Raw genomic sequence first — 17,772 nt, 5'->3', positions numbered from 1 at the left:
GTATAAATTTATTTTCCAGTCTTCTCTCCTGCTTCACCTCTTATAGCTTATATTCTATTCTTTTTTTTTTTTTTTTTTTTTTAGCTTATATTCTATTCTGGCCAGATTGGACTGCACTGCTCTCTGAGAAGGTGCCCTGTGCTGTTCTGCTTCTGTCTTCCCTCACACCATTCAAATATCTCAATTATGTACTTGACAGCAAAGATTATGACTTACAATGATTATCTTCCCAATACTATGAATGATGACTGATAAACATACACATTACAATTTCATCTAAGTCACATATTTAAGAATCAATTTCCTTCAACATTTGCTCACTTTGTGAGAACCTCACATTGTCCAGGTACTGTGCCAAGAACAATGGATTTTTTTTTTTTTTTTAAAGAATACAATATGACCCTGCTCTCAAGATCAAAGTCTAGTAAGGGTTAGAAACATGTAATCACATAAATGCCATTCACTATGAAAAGTGCAATCATAAGAGGAAGGGACACCAAGGAATGAGCAGTCAGATCAATTTGAGAGACAAGAGTAGGCTTTTCAGATGATGGATTTGGGGCTTAGATGCATTGGAGAAAAGCTTATTCCATGTAAGAGAACAGTATGTGTAAAATACAGAGGCGTAAACCAAAATGGTCTGTCTGGGGAACAGTTCATTATGGCAGGAGTATAGGGCCCAAGGGGCAAGTGGCTAGACACAAAACTGGTCAATCAGAGAGGATTTTCTGTAAGCATAGGCATTTGGACTTGATCACACAGGCAATGAGGAATTAACTGAGGGCTTAAACAGTAGCATACGGTCAGAGCTGTATTTTCAAAAGCGCACTCTTGTCAATGTTGTGCCAGGGACAGAGAAGAAAATCTAAAGCAGTACTGTTCAATAAAACTTTCTGCAATAATGGAAATGTTCTATTAGTCCTGCTATCCAATATGATAGACACTAGCCACATGTGGCTAATGAGAACATGAAATGTGACTAGTTCAACTGAGGAACTGAGGAATTTAATATTAACTGAAATAGCAACATGTGGGGGCACCTGGGTGGCTCAGTGGGATAAAGCCTCTGCCTTCGGCTCAGGTCATGATCTCAGGGTCCTGGGATCAAGCCCCACATCGGGCTCTCTGCTCCACAGGGAGCCTGCTTTCTCCTCTCTTTCTCTGCCTGCCTCTGTCTACTGGTGATCTCTGTCTGTCAAATAAATAAATAAATAAAATCTTTTAAAAAAAATAGCAACATGTGCCTAGTGGCCACTGCGTTGGACAATACAGCTCTAGAGATAGGGAAATCAGTTAGGAAGCTATTGATGTAGCTCGGATTGTAAGACTATGACAGAATGTGATTCAGTAAATACTTAAGAAGCAAAATGGTAAGTCTTGTGGATATAAAGCTGTGGGGGCGCAGGGAGTAAGAAATTGAGAATGGGCTCCCAGATTCCAGGCTTTGCGACTAAAGAGTTACAATTAGCCAGGATAATACAGAAACAGATTCAGCTTGCAGAGATTGCATCAATTTTGAACTTGTTGAAGTGCCTAAGGGTTATCCAAGCAGTAACATTTAGTAGCAAGTTTAGCTCAGGAGAGTCTTCTGAACCCTCTACAAAGTTAACACATTTGAAAGGTTGGGAGCCATTGAGTGAAACTGGGTAGAGAAGATGAGCAGAACTAGAAGCAAACGGAGGCAAAATCCTGGCAAACCTCAATCAATCGGAAGAGGCTAAAGAGTTCAGAAGGAGGGGCGCCTGGGTGGCTCAGTGGGTTAAAGCCTCTGCCTTCGGCTCAGGTCACGATCTCAGGGTCCTGGGATTGAGCCCCGCATCCGGCTCTCTGCTCGGCAGGGACCCTGCTTCTTCCCTCTCTCTCTGCCTACTTGTGATCTCTTTCTATCAAGTAAATAAATAAAATATTTAAAAAACAAAAAGAGTTCAGAAGGAGAGTTGAGAGGAGCAGTTGGACAAGTAAGAAAAGAAACAGGTGAGACTGGCCGCAGAAATCACGGTGTAGAGAATTTCAGGAAGGAAGTGTAATCAAAGATCAAATGTTTCAGAGGTCAAGTAAGGTGAGAACTGAAAAGGGCACCCTGACTTTGCCAATTAGAAGGTCCTTGGCGACATCTGCCAGAACAGTTTCAATAATGAAAGAAGTGGGCTGAAGAGTGGGAAAGGAGCCGGAGCGGGCCCCACCCGGCAAGCCCTTGCACCTCCAGGTCCAGGCCCCAGAAAATTTTGATATTTTGAGGTCTTGACTGTGCAGGGTAGCTCAGAGATAAATAAAAAGTCTACAAGTTGACACGATATTAGTAAGGTTTTTTTGTTTTGTTTTGTTTTTTCCTTTTTTGAGGCTGGCAAGCCAGTGGAAGAGAGCAGCTAAAAATGCCAATTGGAACGAAATGGAGGATACCTTTAGAGTAATAGATAAGGCTGACCAGGTCTAAAGAAAAGAAATTTCTTAAACCGAAGAGAGGACTTCCAGTACAATACTAAAGAATTACAGACAAGGCCCAGTTCATAGGAGGGAAATGGAAAATCGCCAGCTCCCCTGCAGGTTGGCTCTTCTGTTCTGTTCTATCGGTGGGGAATGGACTAGAGTTAAGATCTGAATCCATACACTGAGGATCAAGGGAGAGATTATTGACTATAAACAAGTAAAAGTTTTGCTTTAGGTAGCAAGAGAAACACCATATCCTTAGATTTTTATGGGACTGATTCAACATCGAGAAAATAGCGGGCAAAGTCTTAGGAAAAAGTAGAGTTCAGTTTTAACTGAAAAGGTAGAGCATGTCAGTAAAAAAGTGAAAGTTACCAGAAGGCCGGTTAAGTTTTGTGTAAGGTAAGAAGTCGAGGCTGGTAGGCCTCAGTGAAGCGACGAAGTCGAGGCAGGTTCAGAAGTAAGAGGCTGTAAAGCTACCTAAGACAAAAGATGCCCAACAAGATGCGCACATTCACAGTCAGCACCTCCTTTCCCGCCGGAGGCACCAAGGAGGTGGTAAACTCCCTTTCCCCCAGTGGAACTATACTACGGCTGGAGCGGGCCCCACCCGGCAAGCCCTTGCACCTCCAGGTCCGGGCCCCAGGCCCCACGCTCCTTCACTAACAACAACTTGGCGGGGCGTGTTTCCGCTGGACTCTGTCCAGGACGAACTAACCAGCACCTCACACCTAGGCAAAAGCAAGCAAATCAGCCCGCCCCGGGAGCCCCACACAGCGGGTGCTACTTAGGGAGGGGCTCAGCGAAGAGAAGAGACCTGCGCGCCGCACCCGCTTCCGCCCCACCCACTGCGCGCGCTCCCAGGCCTGGCGAGGAGGCGACGTTGCCTGCGGACGCATGCGCTCTGTTGCTCTCCCCGTGGGCTCTTGCACTCCTTTCCCCTCCCCCCGGGCGACCGAACCCTTGCGCTTGCGCAGTGCACGTTCTCGGGCAGCGGCAGCCATGCTGAACCCGTACGGAGAGGCTAGTGGGGGGGACAGGGTCGACGACAGCGGGATAGGAAGCCAGGGAAACGGAGAAGCAGCGGCATTAGCGCGCCCTGGGTCTCTGGAGATAGGCCAGGGCCATGCGGCTTCCTTGGCCCCTTGCGCGACCCCCAGAAACCTTCGGAAAACTGGTCCTCGTGGAGGGGGGGGGAAAGGAGGCGGCTGGCACGTGACCCAGGTCAGCCAATCTGGGTGTTGCTGACGTGGCGGCGCGGCCCCGACTATCTCCCCACCCCTCCCAGCTTGCTCGGGAAGGGAGGGGCGGGGGTTACGCCCCCTCCCCCAACACAGCTTCTGTTTCCCGGGGGGGGGTTGACACCCCGGATTACATCCTTTTCCCCCTTCCCCCCCGCACCAGGCCGAGGGGAACGTTGGCTCCCCCCTGGAAGATTCCAGGTTCCAGGTGAGAAGGGGCCCTTGCGGGGCGGGGATGTTGGTAGTCATTTAAATGCTTAACCAATGGTGGGGAGTCCGGAGGGAGAAATTCTTGGGGTTCAGAGAAAAACCTGAGGGTGGGAGGGTTTGTCCTTCAAACAGTTTACAGCCAATGGGAGCGTGGAGGGGGGGCGAGCGGGAGAGGGCCCCTCAGATGGGGGAGGGGAATGGCCAACCTCGTGCCTCCATACCAATTGGAGGGCAAAGGGGCGTGGGGGCGGTGTGTCCCCCCATTCCATTCGTCCCCTGGGGGTAGAGGAGTCCGGAGCCAGGTGAGGTTTCCTTTTGGCGGCCGGAGGGAGGGGTGACCTAGTGGGCTGCGGAGTGGGAGTGGTGTCTGTATTTCCTACTCTTGGATTTGAGTGGGCAACTCAGGTTGTGAACTGAGATTGTTCCCGGGCGCCCACTCCCTTTCTCCCTAGAGACTCTGGAAGGAGCATGTCTGTGCTTTTGTGTCAGGGGTAGGAAGCTCGCAATCATCACATGGCATGCTGGAGGTTACGCTTCGAATCGCTTATCGAATTTGTGTGCATTCACGTGGACACGGCCTGTGGAGCCTTCTGTACAAAACTTCGTTGCCTCGGTGGGGTCTTAGCTCAGCATGTGTAACCCCAGGCTGGGGAGGGCTTACAGGCTGAAATCTTGGGGTTTGTTTGGGAGCAGAAACCAAGCCCAAGGTGGGTGCTGGGAGGGCTGTAGAAAGCTTGGTCTGAGACTGGAGGGAGTTGAGGCTTAGGACCTGGAATGATTTCACAGCTCACAAGGTTTCGGGTTTCTCCAGGGTGGCGTCTTTTGCCTCCTTCATCCCCTCCCCCATTCCTGAACAGTTCTCTCCTTGTGTACTGCGGGGGAGGGAACGGAAAGGAGGGAAGAGTTACTTTTCCAAATTCCTGACTAGCTGTTAGCCTCCCCTGTGACTCATGTGGGGGAAGGGAGGTTTGAGAGGGAGTAGGGAGCAGTGATTTTCCGGAATGCAGGGAAGTAAGCCAGAGTAAGGTCTGGCTGCCCTTTCGCTTTCGAAGACCCAGCATTTCGCGACCTCCTACTAAATTTTTCTTCCTGGCCGGCCCCCTAATGGGCCTCTCCTAACTTGCAGGCCCCGGGCGGAGAACTGCAGGTTTAGGAGGCTGGGCCACTAGGGGGAGGGGATGGGGGAGGGGAGAAGGCCTCAGCAAAGTTGCTGTGTCACTGCCCTCCCTGCTGCAACTGCCCGCGCCAACCCGCATGTACTTTTGGGTCCGAAGCCTGATCCCTGCGTGGGGGAGGGCGGTAGTAATAGGGGAAGAGGCTTCCTTCCCGGTGTGCACTTCCCCCCGCAGGGTTGGCCCGACTCTGGTGGTCGAGAAGACGTGAGATTGGCGGCCATTTTAGACGCAGTAACTGAGGTTAGGGCTCAAGAGCTACTGTAAAAGGAGGGGGGTGATGTGGTTGGAGCGCAAGGACCTAGGCCCTCAGGAGCCTTTCGGGGGTGGGGGTGGGGGGCTCTTATGTTCGTTGGTTACATTATTTTCCTTTCTCAGATAATGCAGCCTTTTTTATCTTGGTATCCAGAGAAGGGGAGGTGGAGAGGGAGACTGCCAGCTAAAGAGTAGGTTGGGGATAATTCTTTCACTCTCCCATCAGGAGAGGAGGGGATGGCCGGGGTTGGGAGGTCGTGGTCCCAGAGATGGCTTGAGAGATTCCTGGCTTTGTATTCTGGGTCTTTACTCATACACAGTCTAATCCTACTCAGGTAACAAGATTGTGGGGAGGACTAAGTGAGTAGGTTGGGGGAGGGGGTCGAGACTGAGCTCCCAAAATGGCTCCTGCCCCTCCTCGGAGGCGGACGGCCCGGGGGGAGGGGAGGAGGGGAGAGGAGGAGGGGGAGGGCTAGTCTGAGCTGCAGCCGCCGCCTCCTCCGCTCGCCCTCCTCCCTGGCGCTGACCGATGGACCAGCCGCTCCGTGGGGAGGACTCCGGACCCTGGTGGGGGGATGGGGGGACCCTGCTGCCCCCGGGGCGGAGGGACCCTAAGGGGGGGGTTCGGGCCTGCTCTCGGGGTGGGGGAGGGCTGGGAGCTTGGGGAAAACTCTGAGCTCGCCAGGAGGGGAGGGTTTCACCCTGATTTGCCCCTCGCAGGGCTTGGTTTTTTCCGCTCTGATCTGACACCGGAATGAAGTTTAGGGAGGAGATGGGTGTCATTTTATAGAGTATAGGGTATGTTTGGAGATTTTGCTTCCATTTAACTAGGATTGTCGGGATTTTGTCGACCAAGCATATACTTAATGGGTAACAAGATGTGAGCAGGGAGGAATTGCAGAGGTGCTTGGGTGAAAGTTTGGGGAACGTATTTTAGATTTGGTTGTCTTGTTGGTAAGCCTTTGGGAGCTCACTGATTGAGTTTTGCCTTTGTCTTCCGATTATTTGATCTGGGGAAAGACGGGGAAGATTTTAAGACTGCGGCAAGCCTGTATTTTTTATTGTGGGCTATGGGAACGTTAGATTCCCTCCATGGTTAGGTTCGGGAGCCCTTAGTTCTCTGCCAGAGTAGCAGGCCGCGGTTTCTAAGATGGCGTCTTCTTCCTCATTTCAGATTCTTCACTGCGGCGGCTTCTCTGCAGAGAACAACAACCCGCCTGGCGTCCTGCGGCCACACCCTGGCGGGCCCAGGCTGGCTACGCCCACGCGGCCCCCTCCAGTCCTGTCGGTGTGGCCAATGGAGGAGCTACGAATGGCACGACCTGCCCCAGCTTGGCAGTCGCCGGTCGCACCGGGCTTGGACGCCTGGGAAGACTTTGTTGGAAGGGGAGGCGGGGAGAGGGTGCTGCACCCATGCCAGCCTCTCTCTTTCCCTGGAGTTGCCGAACCACAGCGCAGCCAATTGGCTCAGAGAGGTGGCGGGTTGCCTGTTCCCTATGGGTCTATGCGGCACTCTTCTGCCTAGTGACTGACACCTTGGAAATGAAGCTTGTGACGTCATCGGTCCAGCCAACCAATAGAAAACGCTCCCGCGGAGAGGTGTTCCTCCCCTTTCGACTTTGCTTCTTCACGCGCGTGAGCGAGCGTGCGCGCGCGAAGGGGGTGGGGGAAATCTCTAGCACGGTGGCGCGCATGAGCGGCGAGGCTCCGCCTCCCTGCCTATATATAAAGGGCTGGCGCGGGGCTCGGCGGCGCCATTTCGCGCTGGAGTGGAGCAACCTCTAGAACGAGCTGGAGGATTCTGCCTACCGATAGAGAGCTTTCGAGTCGTCGGGGACCGCCATTGCAATCCACGTCCATCCGTTTGGAAATGGCCTTCGTCTCGGCCTATGACCGGTCCCGGCGGACAGTACAGACCCCATAGAAGCCCCCGACGCTCCCCTTTTTCGGGCCCCGCCCAATCCTCGGAGTCTGTCCACCCCCTCTACTCCGCCCTCAAGAGGATTTCAAAGATGGAGGCGGCGGCTCCCTAAACCACTTTTCGTGTTCATCCGCCTCCATCCGAGATTGAAACGGGACCTCGTCCGCTGCGGGCAGTCCCAGCAGGAAGAGGGGATCCTTGCAGATCAACAGCGGGCAGTATTGACGACGGTGTCCGGGATTGGGGGCCGTCCTAGTGTTTGAGGAGTCCGTCCCCCTCGTTCGCCCGCCTCTGCTGAGGCCGCCGCCATTTTCTCGCTGTCCGCCTCCTGCGGAGCGCGCCAAGCTGCTGGGAGCTCGCGGAGAAGACTGCTTTCGTGCCGGCCGGGCGCGGGGGGTGGGGGTTGTCGCCTGGAGGGCCAAGGGCAACGGCCCTCCACCCCTCCCCTACTTCCCGGGTTATGCTGGACCGGGAGGTAAGGGGAACCGAGGCCACCCGGACTTCACGCGGCTGAGGGCAGCGCCGGTTCCCCGTGGTCAAGATGCTGCAAAACGTGACTCCCCACAGCAAGTATGTCCCCCTGATCCGCGTGTGGGAAGGAGACGTTGGTGGGGACTGTGACACGGGGATGTGGGGCGTCGGGTTCGGAGGGAGGACAGAACGGACTCGGGCGCGTTCCTCTTCCGCGGTGCGACTGTTGGCTCTCGGGGGCTCGCGGAGGGGGTTGGGTGACGGTTTTGGAACGGTGGTAGAGGGCCAGATACTGCGTATGGAGGGAGGACAGGTGGTCAATTTATGCGTTACTTTTCCCGCCGTGGTCTAGTCTTAATCTAGCCGGACAGAGCGGGTTAGCGGCGGAATGTAGAGGGGAAAGACGACATTGAGTGGGTAGCCGGTCCTGCGGGCGGTGGGTCTGGTGTCTAGCAACCGTTTGTCATAGGGCTTTTAGGGGTTTTCGTGGCCCCATCTAGCACCTTACAGGGTTGCCATGGTGATAGAGCCTCAGACTGGCTACTGAGATTCCCACAGCGGGGTAGAGGGATTACTTTGAGCCAGTGGGTTCGTGTGTTCAGACTAGGTAGTTAAATTCTTGCTTGTCTTGCAGTGAATCAGTTTTGTGTTGGGGGTTTGCGTGCTTTTCGTTTGGAGGCATGTTTTTGCTCTCTTTTAAGAGTTTGACTCTGGGCAGGAGGGTGGAGCTAAGGATTTTTTGTCCAGCTGTACGGATGTAAACAATGAGATCTCCGTGTAGTGTTTATCTAGTCTTAAGACCTGGGAAGCACCTGGTTCTGAGGAGTACCGGAGAGAATATAAGTTTGAACCAGTTTTGGCCATTGATTTCAATAGTCTGGTGCTGGAGGGGGAGCCGTTAATCTTACTTTTTTGGCGGGGTTAAGGGTGGTCTGTCACTGTTTATTGAAATTGCTGACCTTGACTGGGGACTGGGCTGGCTTTATTTTTGAGTCCCTGGGAGAAAGACGAATTCGAATGGTTTCTGGGGTCTGGCAGCTGGGTTATTCCAGGCGGTAAAGTCAGACAAGTGCTCCCTTGTCTGAAAATTTTTTTAAGTTGGTAAGGTTTTTCCGTTAGATTTCTGATTCATTCTCTGCTTTAAATTAAGCAGCAGAGCTTGTGGAGAGGTTGGTGGTGTGTTCTCTTGTGCCCAGATGGATTTTTAGGTGTCTTCATCAGCATTTTATGAAATTTGCTCCCTGTTTTGTTCCCTTCCTCTTTTCGTTGGCTTCCCTCAGGCTCAACCACCATGGCAACCACCTAGCCCCTAGTGAGGAAGAAGCTTGGGGTTTGAGCTTCTCTGCTCCACCCATTTTAAGTCTCAAACTCTAAAGCTGTGGTTCTCAGATGTTAAGTTATGCCTTATGAGAAACCATCTTGGGATTTTTTTTTTTTTTAAACTTTAAAGGAACTACAGATTATGCACTACCCATCAGAGTCCAGAATACGAGATCTGGATAGGTTTAACTAAAAATAGGGAAACAAAGTGGGGAGTTGGGGGGCCAAGAACAAAAGGTCCTCATATTGTTTGGATACTGGTTGTGGTTGAGATTGGTTTCCATAAGCTTGGTTATCTCTTATTAAAATGGAAGTCTGGATTTATTGGATGTGTAGTATAAGTGGTACTACTGATTGTCATGAAATTACCACATCTAATTATGTTTCCCATTTCACAGGCTCCCTGGGGAGGGGAATGCAGGGTTACTGGGGCTGGGCCCAGAGGCAGCAGCTCCAGGGAAGAGGATTCGAAAGCCCTCTCTGTTGTATGAGGGATTTGAGAGCCCCACAATGGCTTCAGTGCCGGCCTTACAACTGACTCCTGCCAACCCACCACCCCCGGAGGTGTCCAATCCCAAAAAGCCAGGACGGGTTACCAACCAGCTGCAATACCTGCACAAGGTGGTGATGAAGGCTCTGTGGAAACATCAGTTTGCATGGCCCTTCAGGCAGCCTGTGGATGCCGTCAAACTGGGTCTGCCGGTGAGTGGGGATATTGGAGTGGGGAGGTATTGGCAATGAAAAAGAATGTGTGTGAGTGGAGGTGGGCTGCTTAGTATAGGTGCTGCGGCCCCTAGGGACTTCCCATCTCTCCCCTGTAGGGCAGATAGCCACCAGATTTCTGGATTCTTGGTCCTTTGTGATTATTGATCCAATCGCTTGCTGTCTTGGCATCTCATTGTGCCCTCCATGTGTCCTTCCTTAACTTTTGTGCCCTGGCTCCATTTTACAGATTCCCACCCCAGGTTGGGAGAGGACCACGGTGGCCAAAATTCTTAGCTTCTTCCTCTCCCTCATGCCAGCCCATGGATAGCCAGCCCCAGAGGTAATGTCACAGGAGGGGAAACCTCGCAGAGTGGGTGGGAGGTGGGTGGTTAGAGAAAGGTACTAGGGGCCTCCCAGCGGGTGTTAAGCCCGTTACTTTTTTTTTTTTTTGTCCTTAGTTTAATTGGGGCCGCAGTGTAGGGGACTACATACTGTGATGCAGGGGTGGGGGTGTGTATGTGCGTGTGTTGCTGGGGTCAGGAATTTAGAAAAACTGGCATTTATTTTTCAGTGGCTCTGATCTAGTTTTTTTTTTTGTTTTGTTTTTGTTTTTGTTTTTTAGGATTATCACAAAATTATAAAACAGCCTATGGACATGGGTACTATTAAAAGGAGGCTTGAAAACAACTATTACTGGGCTGCCTCAGAGTGTATGCAGGATTTTAACACCATGTTCACCAATTGTTACATCTACAACAAGGTGAGTTTTTCTGTGTGTGCTCATTGAGAGAGACCATGTCTCTATTATTGCTTAGATACTGTGTGTTGGTGGGATGTTTGAAGGTATTCTCAAAGTGCATAGGATCCAGAAAATCTGAGTTCCAAAGGATACTGCTCACAGTGATGTAGCTTCAGAGATCTGGAGTTAAAGGTTATTTAAGTAGAACATTTTTAGTATTTGGGGATGGTGGCCCTATTTCTCAACAGAAACCTCCAGAAAGCTGAGTAGAGCAGAACGTATTCTCATTGACAGTCTCATTCCCTTACTTTTGAACTTTTTCTTTATTGCATTTTGAGGGACAGTTAGGGGAGAACATGGAAATAAGTGGCCCAGTGTAGGCAGTTGTCAGTACTTGACGACAAACTTGTCTGAGGGGGTGTGGTGATAGTTGGAGCTAGGAATTTCTCTGAGAAAAATGGTTTGTCTGCTTTTAGCTGGCATTTGAATCTTCTTGTTTGCGTTTCCTGTAGCCCACTGATGATATTGTCCTAATGGCACAAACGTTGGAAAAGATCTTCCTACAGAAAGTGGCATCTATGCCACAAGAAGAGCAAGAGCTTGTGGTGACCATCCCTAAGAACAGCCACAAGAAGGGGGCCAAATTGGCAGGTAGGAAGAGCAGCAATTGCCTTAATGGAGACAAGATGGGGAAGATAATAGAACTAATCTTTTTTTTTCCCCCCCTTTCTTCTAGCACTCCAGGGTAGCATCACTAGTGCCCATCAGGTGCCTGCTGTTTCTTCTGTGTCTCACACAGCCCTGTATACTCCACCACCTGAGATACCTACCACTGTCCTCAACATTCCCCACCCGTCAGTCATCTCTTCTCCCCTTCTCAAGTCCTTACACTCTGCTGGACCCCCGCTCCTTGCTGTCTCTGCAGCTCCCCCAGCCCAGCCCCTTGCCAAGGTACAGATCTGTGGATTTCTTTTGGGCAGTGGGAAGGGCAAGGTCTTGGATAAATGAGGTGGACCCTAAAAGGCTTGCATCTTGTTTTTCTCTGCAGAAAAAAGGCGTAAAGCGGAAAGCAGATACTACCACACCTACTCCTACAGCCATCCTGGCTCCTGGTTCCCCAGCTAGCCCCCCTGGGAGTCTTGAGCCCAAGGCAGCACGTCTTCCCCCTATGCGTAGAGAGAGTGGTCGCCCCATCAAGCCCCCACGCAAAGACTTACCTGACTCTCAGCAGCAACACCAGAGCTCCAAGAAAGGAAAGCTGTCAGAACAGTTAAAACATTGCAATGGCATTTTGAAAGAATTGCTCTCTAAGAAGCACGCTGCCTATGCCTGGCCTTTCTATAAACCAGTGGACGCTTCTGCTCTTGGTCTGCATGACTACCATGACATCATTAAGCACCCCATGGACCTCAGCACTGTCAAGGTACCCACTGCATGGGGCAGATGGGATGCTCAGGCAGTGATTGGAACTTTGGGTTCAATAAAACAATCAGTCACTTCTAATGGGCACATGGCAATCTTGATTCTTGGTATTTTTTATAAAATGGTAATGGGACAGAAGGTTAAGTGCTTGATAATTGAGTTGGTATTTCTTGGACTTTGTATGGTGAGTTTTGTCTTCAGAGCAATACTACTCATGTACGTTTAAGTCCTACTTACTGGGAGCATTGGGTTAGGGGAGTAAGGGGTTGGAAGGATAGAGGCCACCCACCCCTGTCACTTAGAAATGGTTTTTTTTTCTAGACATAGATATATCTTCAACCCACCCAAATTCATTTGACTTCAAACTTGAACCCCAGGGCATAGATCTTTAAGGTCATCCCTACTGTGCTCTCAAGAGAGGGCTACTCTTGGCAATGTCTGGGGTTGGCAGGGAAAGGTGAGTCTCCCTGCCTGTGCAGCTTCTGATGCTGCCTCCTTCTGCAGCGGAAGATGGAGAATCGTGATTACCGGGATGCACAGGAGTTTGCTGCTGATGTGCGGCTTATGTTCTCCAACTGCTATAAGTACAATCCCCCAGACCACGATGTCGTGGCCATGGCACGAAAGCTACAGGTGAGTGTCACAGTTGGAATTTGAAGAACAAGTGGGTCTGGGGAGAGAGCTCTTGTCCTTTGCTATACTACCTTACTGTGAGGTTCTTCCCCGATGCACAGTTGTAAATAGGAGCTGTGTTGTACCACCAGGTGGCTGGGTGTAATTGGGGCACTGTTGACTAGCAAGGCTCTGATGGTATCTTTCTTACTAGGATGTATTTGAGTTCCGTTACGCCAAGATGCCAGATGAACCACTGGAACCAGGGCCTTTACCTGTGTCTACTGCCTTGCCACCTGGGTTGGCCAAATCCTCTTCAGAGTCCTCCAGCGAGGAAAGCAGCAGTGAGAGCTCTTCTGAGGAAGAAGAGGAGGACGACGAGGAGGATGAGGAGGAAGAAGAGAGTGAAAGCTCGGACTCTGAGGAAGAAAGGGCTCATAGATTGGCTGAACTACAAGAGCAGGTATTTTATTATTTAGTTTATAAAGTCATGCCTTGTCTTGGCCCTAATTTTTTTTTTTTTCCCTCTTACTCCCATTTATTCTACTTCTATTCTACTTTTATTTTTCTCTTTATACTTCTGATTGTTTTGTCTCCAGCTCCGGGCAGTACATGAACAACTGGCTGCCCTGTCTCAAGGCCCAATATCCAAGCCAAAGCGGAAGAGAGAAAAAAAAGAGAAAAAGAAGAAACGGAAGGCAGAGAAGCATCGAGGCCGAGCTGGGCTTGATGAAGATGACAAGGGACCTCGGGCACCCCGCCCATCTCAACCCAAGAAGTCCAAGAAAGCAAGTGGTGGTGGGGGTGGCAGTGCTGCTACACTGGGCCCTCCCGGCTTTGGACCTTCTGGAGGAAGCGGCAGCAAGTAAGTTCTTAAGAGGTCAGGGAGCAGGGACAAAGGACGGTCACTACACTGTCCAGGGGGAGAGTGGTTTTTCTCGCTTCATGCAGAGTGTTCTTTAAACCAGAGGTCAGCAAGTAAGTTTTTAATTGGCTAGGTAACACTGATTTTGAGAGCTGTGGAGCCACTCAAACTCACTCACCTTTGGTGGGGTGGTGTGAAAGCAGCTGTAGACCTTACTTACGGAAATGTGGTTAGGACTTTGCCAGTAAAACTTCACTTGTGCAGAAAGCAATGCAAGCCAGATTTGTCCTCTAGTTTATCTAGTCTTTCTCTTTGCACTAACAAATTAACACACTTTGTCTTGTTTTCCATGCTGGGGAGGGTTAAGTGTTTTAGGGAGCAAAAAGATGGACTCATGCCAGTATACCAGTGTCTAGTTTTCAAAGCCCCAAATAAGTGGTTAAGTGTTTAGCATGTGAGAAGGTTTGTATTACTGAGGAGGGTTGGTAGTATCTTGTTTCCCATTTGCCTTAATGGGAAAACTGAAGCATTACTCTGGCGGGAAATTTAGATTAGTGGATTAAACAGTGGAAATGTGTTGGAAGAGGTTAGTGATGCTTCCCTAAGCGACAAATTTTTTTTTGCCTATAGACTGCCCAAAAAGGCCACGAAGACAGCCCCACCTGCCCTGCCTACAGGCTATGATTCAGAGGAGGAAGAGGAAAGCAGACCCATGAGTTACGATGAAAAGCGGCAGTTGAGTTTGGACATCAACAAATTACCTGGGGAGAAACTTGGTCGAGTTGTGCACATAATCCAGGCTAGAGAGCCTTCTTTACGTGACTCAAACCCAGAAGAGATAGAGATTGATTTTGAAACCCTCAAGCCATCCACACTTAGAGAGCTTGAGCGCTATGTTCTCTCCTGTCTACGAAAAAAACCTCGGAAGCCCTATAGTGAGTATGAAAGGACCTTTCCCACATTGATCCAGCAGTCCTCAAATAGTTCTGAGGACAGTAGGGTATGTTTGAGGCACTCTTTATTGTCAGCCCCAGGGTAGGGGGGACATGCTTGTTCCATGATCAAGAAAGGAACTTGGCAGCAGTAAGGTGCAGTGAAGCTACATGCTTATGGCAGTCTTAGATCTGGAATGCTTGTTTTTCTAGCCATTAAGAAACCTGTGGGAAAGACAAAGGAGGAGCTGGCTTTGGAAAAGAAGCGGGAATTAGAAAAGCGGTTACAAGATGTTAGTGGGCAGCTCAATTCCACCAAAAAGCCCCCCAAGAAAGGTGAGTACGCTGTAAACTACTACAGATTCACTGCATCTCCCTTTTGACTTCCTTTGACAAATGGAGATGAGATTTATGCAACTTTAACCGTTAACCTTGTCTTGCAGCAAGTGAGAAAACAGAGTCCTCGTCGTCGGCACAGCAAGTAGCAGTGTCACGCCTCAGCGCTTCCAGCTCCAGCTCAGATTCCAGCTCCTCCTCTTCATCATCCTCTTCTTCAGACACCAGTGATTCAGACTCAGGCTAAGGGGCCAGGCCAGATGGGGCAGGAGGCTCCGCAGGACCGGACCCCTAGACCACCCTGCCCCGCCCCTCCCCTCCTTGCTGTGACACTTCCTCATCTCATCCCCTCTCCCCCCTACTGTAGGAGAGCTGGCTCTGCAGGGGGGGAGGGGTGCAGGGACATTTGCTGAAGGAGGGACTTAAATGGACAAAATAAGACTTAGTTCCCAGCCCCATTGAGAATGACCTCTTGGGCATAGAGCCCCCATTCAAAATGACTGACGTGGGGCAGGAGTACAGGGTGGGAGCGAGCAAAGGCCCTGATACGGGGTTACCTGAGGCCATAGCTGCCCTGTTCACTTGTAAAGGCCCTGTTTTGAGGTTGGTTGTTCTAATTTATTTTAAGCTAGGTAAGGCTGAGGTGTATGGGGCCATGGTACCCTCAGCCTCCATGGGGAGGGAAGAAGGGGGAGCTCTTTTTTTACGTTGACTTTTTTTTTCTACTCTGTTTTCCCTTTTCCTTCTCCATTTGGGGCCCCTGGGGGTTTCAGTCATCACCCCATTTGGTCCCCTGGATTGTCTTTCTTTGTCTGTTGATTCTAACTTGTAAATAAAGAAAATATTATTCAAATTTTGAGTTCCCTTAATAGCGTTTGCTTTGTAGTATTTCAAAAGAAACATAATACAAAATTTTGAGGAAAATAATCCTGAAGTGAGAAAAGGAGAGCTATCTTGTAGTCGGATTGTCTTAGTTTTTAAACCAGTAGGCTGTTGCTATGGTGATTAAAAAGTAAGTTCATCTGCTTTGTAAAATGAATCCTTCAAAATACCTTTAGGTTCATGGTTTGCTCTGTTTTGTTTTGTTTTTTCCTGTTTAATTTTAGGTTTATTGGGACAGAGGAAGAGGCCAAGCACAGAGCCTTGGGCTGGATCTCACAACCCTAGGTGACAACCTGAGCCAGCCAGGCACCCCTGCTCTGGTTTAGAGAAGTTGTTAAAACCTGTGGCTCATTGATAGTTGATCAAGTTTAGGACTCAGGACTTAAAATAGGTTTAAACCAAATGTGAAAAGGATGAAAGGTGGCTGACCACAGGTATTTTTTTGTGTCCTGCATCTGACTTCGAGAAGATAGGTGTGTTTCCTTTTTTGTAAGCTTTGGCCTCAAATTTCCAGATTTACAGAGCCCTGCACAGTTTATTAACATAATCCAGTAATTTTTGCCAAATTCAGATTACAAAAATGAAGATCATCCATAAATTTTTAAGCCCTTGTCTTGCTGAGGGGAGATGGACTATATAGTTCAGGGAAGTGGGGCGTGTGAGTTCTGGAATTGGGGACTAGCAACAAAAGTAACAAAAGTAAAAGACACTTTAGCTTAGTATATCAGACCACTATAGAAAACTCGATCTTTTAAGTAAGAGTTGGGAATTAACGTAGGGAAAATGGTCTATCCCTCCCTAAATAATGATGTCAGAAACAGGAAGGTACAGGGTGGGATCTGGGTTGGAAATGGAAGATTTTAGAAGCGAGAATGTGGACTGTAGCAGGGATACTCTGCCCTTAACCACAGACTAGGGCTCTGGTAAAGCTTTTTTAAAATACTGCACTAAGTATTCTGTCTTCATGAATTCTCATTAAATTGGGGCCTAGAAGGGCGCCTGGGTGGCTCAGTGGGTTAAGCCTCTGCTCAGGTCATGATCTCATGGTCCTGGGATCGAGCCCTGCGTCAGGGGCTCTGCTCAGCGGGGAGCCTGCCTCTCTGCCTACTTGTGATCTCTCTCTGTCAAATAAAATCTTAAAAAAAGTTCAGGAAGTATGGCAATGCACAACCTGGGCCGAGAACCACTTGGTAGGTTTTTTGGAAAGCCCTTAGCTTGAAAAGGGAGGAGAGATTTGACTGGGCTTTTGGCCCAACTTAATCCTAGAACTCAGTGATCGAGTCTTGAGCTTTGAGCTCTGATCTTTTTGAGAAGGGTGATCAAAAAGCTAATGGAGGGCACCTGGCTGGTTTAGTCCGTTAAGCTTCTGCCTTCAGCTCAGGTCATAATCTTGGGGTACTGGAATCCAGCCCCTCGTCAGGCTCCCTGTTCAGTGGTGAGTCATCTTTGCCTCAGTCACCGCTGTGCTTTTTCTCTCACTCAGTCATTTAAAAAACTGGAAAACTTGGACATACTTGTAATGGAATTTGTTGTGGGGGTAGAACAAGAGTTAAGTCTAAAAACAATGTTATAATTTTAATCAGATGCATGTTTGTATGTCCAGGATTACATCTCATTTCAAAAAAAGTTGCATTAGTTTGGGAGGAGGCTAGTTTCAGAATCTAGTATAACTAAACTGAGAACAAATGCTGTAAGAAAAGGCAGAGCAGCTCATCGCCTTGACTGCAGAACAGCATGAGATGGAAGGAGTAGCTCCAGACCTGCATTACATCTCCCATGCTGCCACATCAGGCCAGTTTCAAGTGGATTTCCTGAGACTCAAGTTCTTGGTAGAGTCCTTGCTGTTGTCCCTGATCCTTGCTTTAGTTTGGGGCCAGTCTTCTCCCTTAGTTGAATTTGCTAGTCCAAGCCCCAACTTCACTCCATCCCATACCCTTTCTCATGGTAAGTAGTTGGAGGCGTCAGAATGCTACTTCTGCCGTGGTTGGAATTCTGTCTTTCACAGTAACTAGTCTCCAGCGGGACTAGCAGGACACAACCGTGGAGTCCTGTGGGTATCTCTCCCATGCTCTTCCCAGCTCTTGAAACCATGGGTTCCACTGCCTTTTTCTAAATGCCATTTGTCCCTCTGATGTCTCCGGTGGGAGCTTTTTTTTTTTTTTAAAGATTTTATTTATATGATAGAGATCACAAGTACCTGGTAGAGAGACAAGCAGAGAGAGAGGAGGAGGAAGCAGGCTCTCTGCTGAGCACAGAGCCTGA

General features: G+C 49.5%; 1 protein-coding gene across 6 annotated transcripts; it reads left to right on the top strand.

Moving 5' to 3' along the window:
- The first annotated feature begins 3,418 nt into the window (after positions 1-3,418).
- On the top strand, positions 3,419-15,481 carry BRD2 (bromodomain containing 2). 6 transcript variants are annotated; one of them, XM_032340703.1, is made up of 13 exons: positions 3,419-3,876; positions 6,480-7,796; positions 9,416-9,719; positions 10,345-10,482; positions 10,974-11,112; positions 11,198-11,412; positions 11,510-11,884; positions 12,388-12,516; positions 12,710-12,958; positions 13,095-13,360; positions 13,991-14,295; positions 14,506-14,628; positions 14,736-14,875. In XM_032340703.1, the coding sequence occupies exons 2-13, from the start codon at positions 7,768-7,770 to the stop codon at positions 14,873-14,875; spliced, it is 2,412 nt and encodes an 803-aa protein (XP_032196594.1). In that variant the 5' UTR covers positions 3,419-3,876; positions 6,480-7,767. The 6 variants fall into 6 exon arrangements, with proteins under 6 accessions (XP_032196594.1, XP_032196596.1, XP_032196595.1 ...); XM_032340705.1 differs by lacking the exon at positions 3,419-3,876 and adding an exon at positions 4,162-4,180; XM_032340704.1 differs by lacking the exon at positions 3,419-3,876 and adding an exon at positions 5,114-5,293.
- The last annotated feature ends 2,291 nt before the right edge of the window (positions 15,482-17,772 follow it).

This window comes from Mustela erminea, chromosome 4 (genome assembly GCF_009829155.1).
Source record: "Mustela erminea isolate mMusErm1 chromosome 4, mMusErm1.Pri, whole genome shotgun sequence".
NCBI classification, from domain to species: Eukaryota; Metazoa; Chordata; class Mammalia; order Carnivora; family Mustelidae; genus Mustela; species Mustela erminea.
Note: the sequence above shows the minus strand (reverse complement) of the source record. Positions and strands in the feature narration are given on the sequence as shown.

Excerpts from the sequence above, each read along its gene's own strand:
- BRD2 (XM_032340706.1), top strand. The coding sequence starts at position 7,768 with ATGCTGCAAAACGTGACTCCCCACAGCAA. Across the intron at positions 12,517-12,709 it reads CCATGGCACGAAAGCTACAG|GATGTATTTGAGTTCCGTTA; the intron begins GTGAGTGTCACA and ends CTTTCTTACTAG. Across the intron at positions 13,361-13,990 it reads TCTGGAGGAAGCGGCAGCAA|ACTGCCCAAAAAGGCCACGA; the intron begins GTAAGTTCTTAA and ends TTTTGCCTATAG.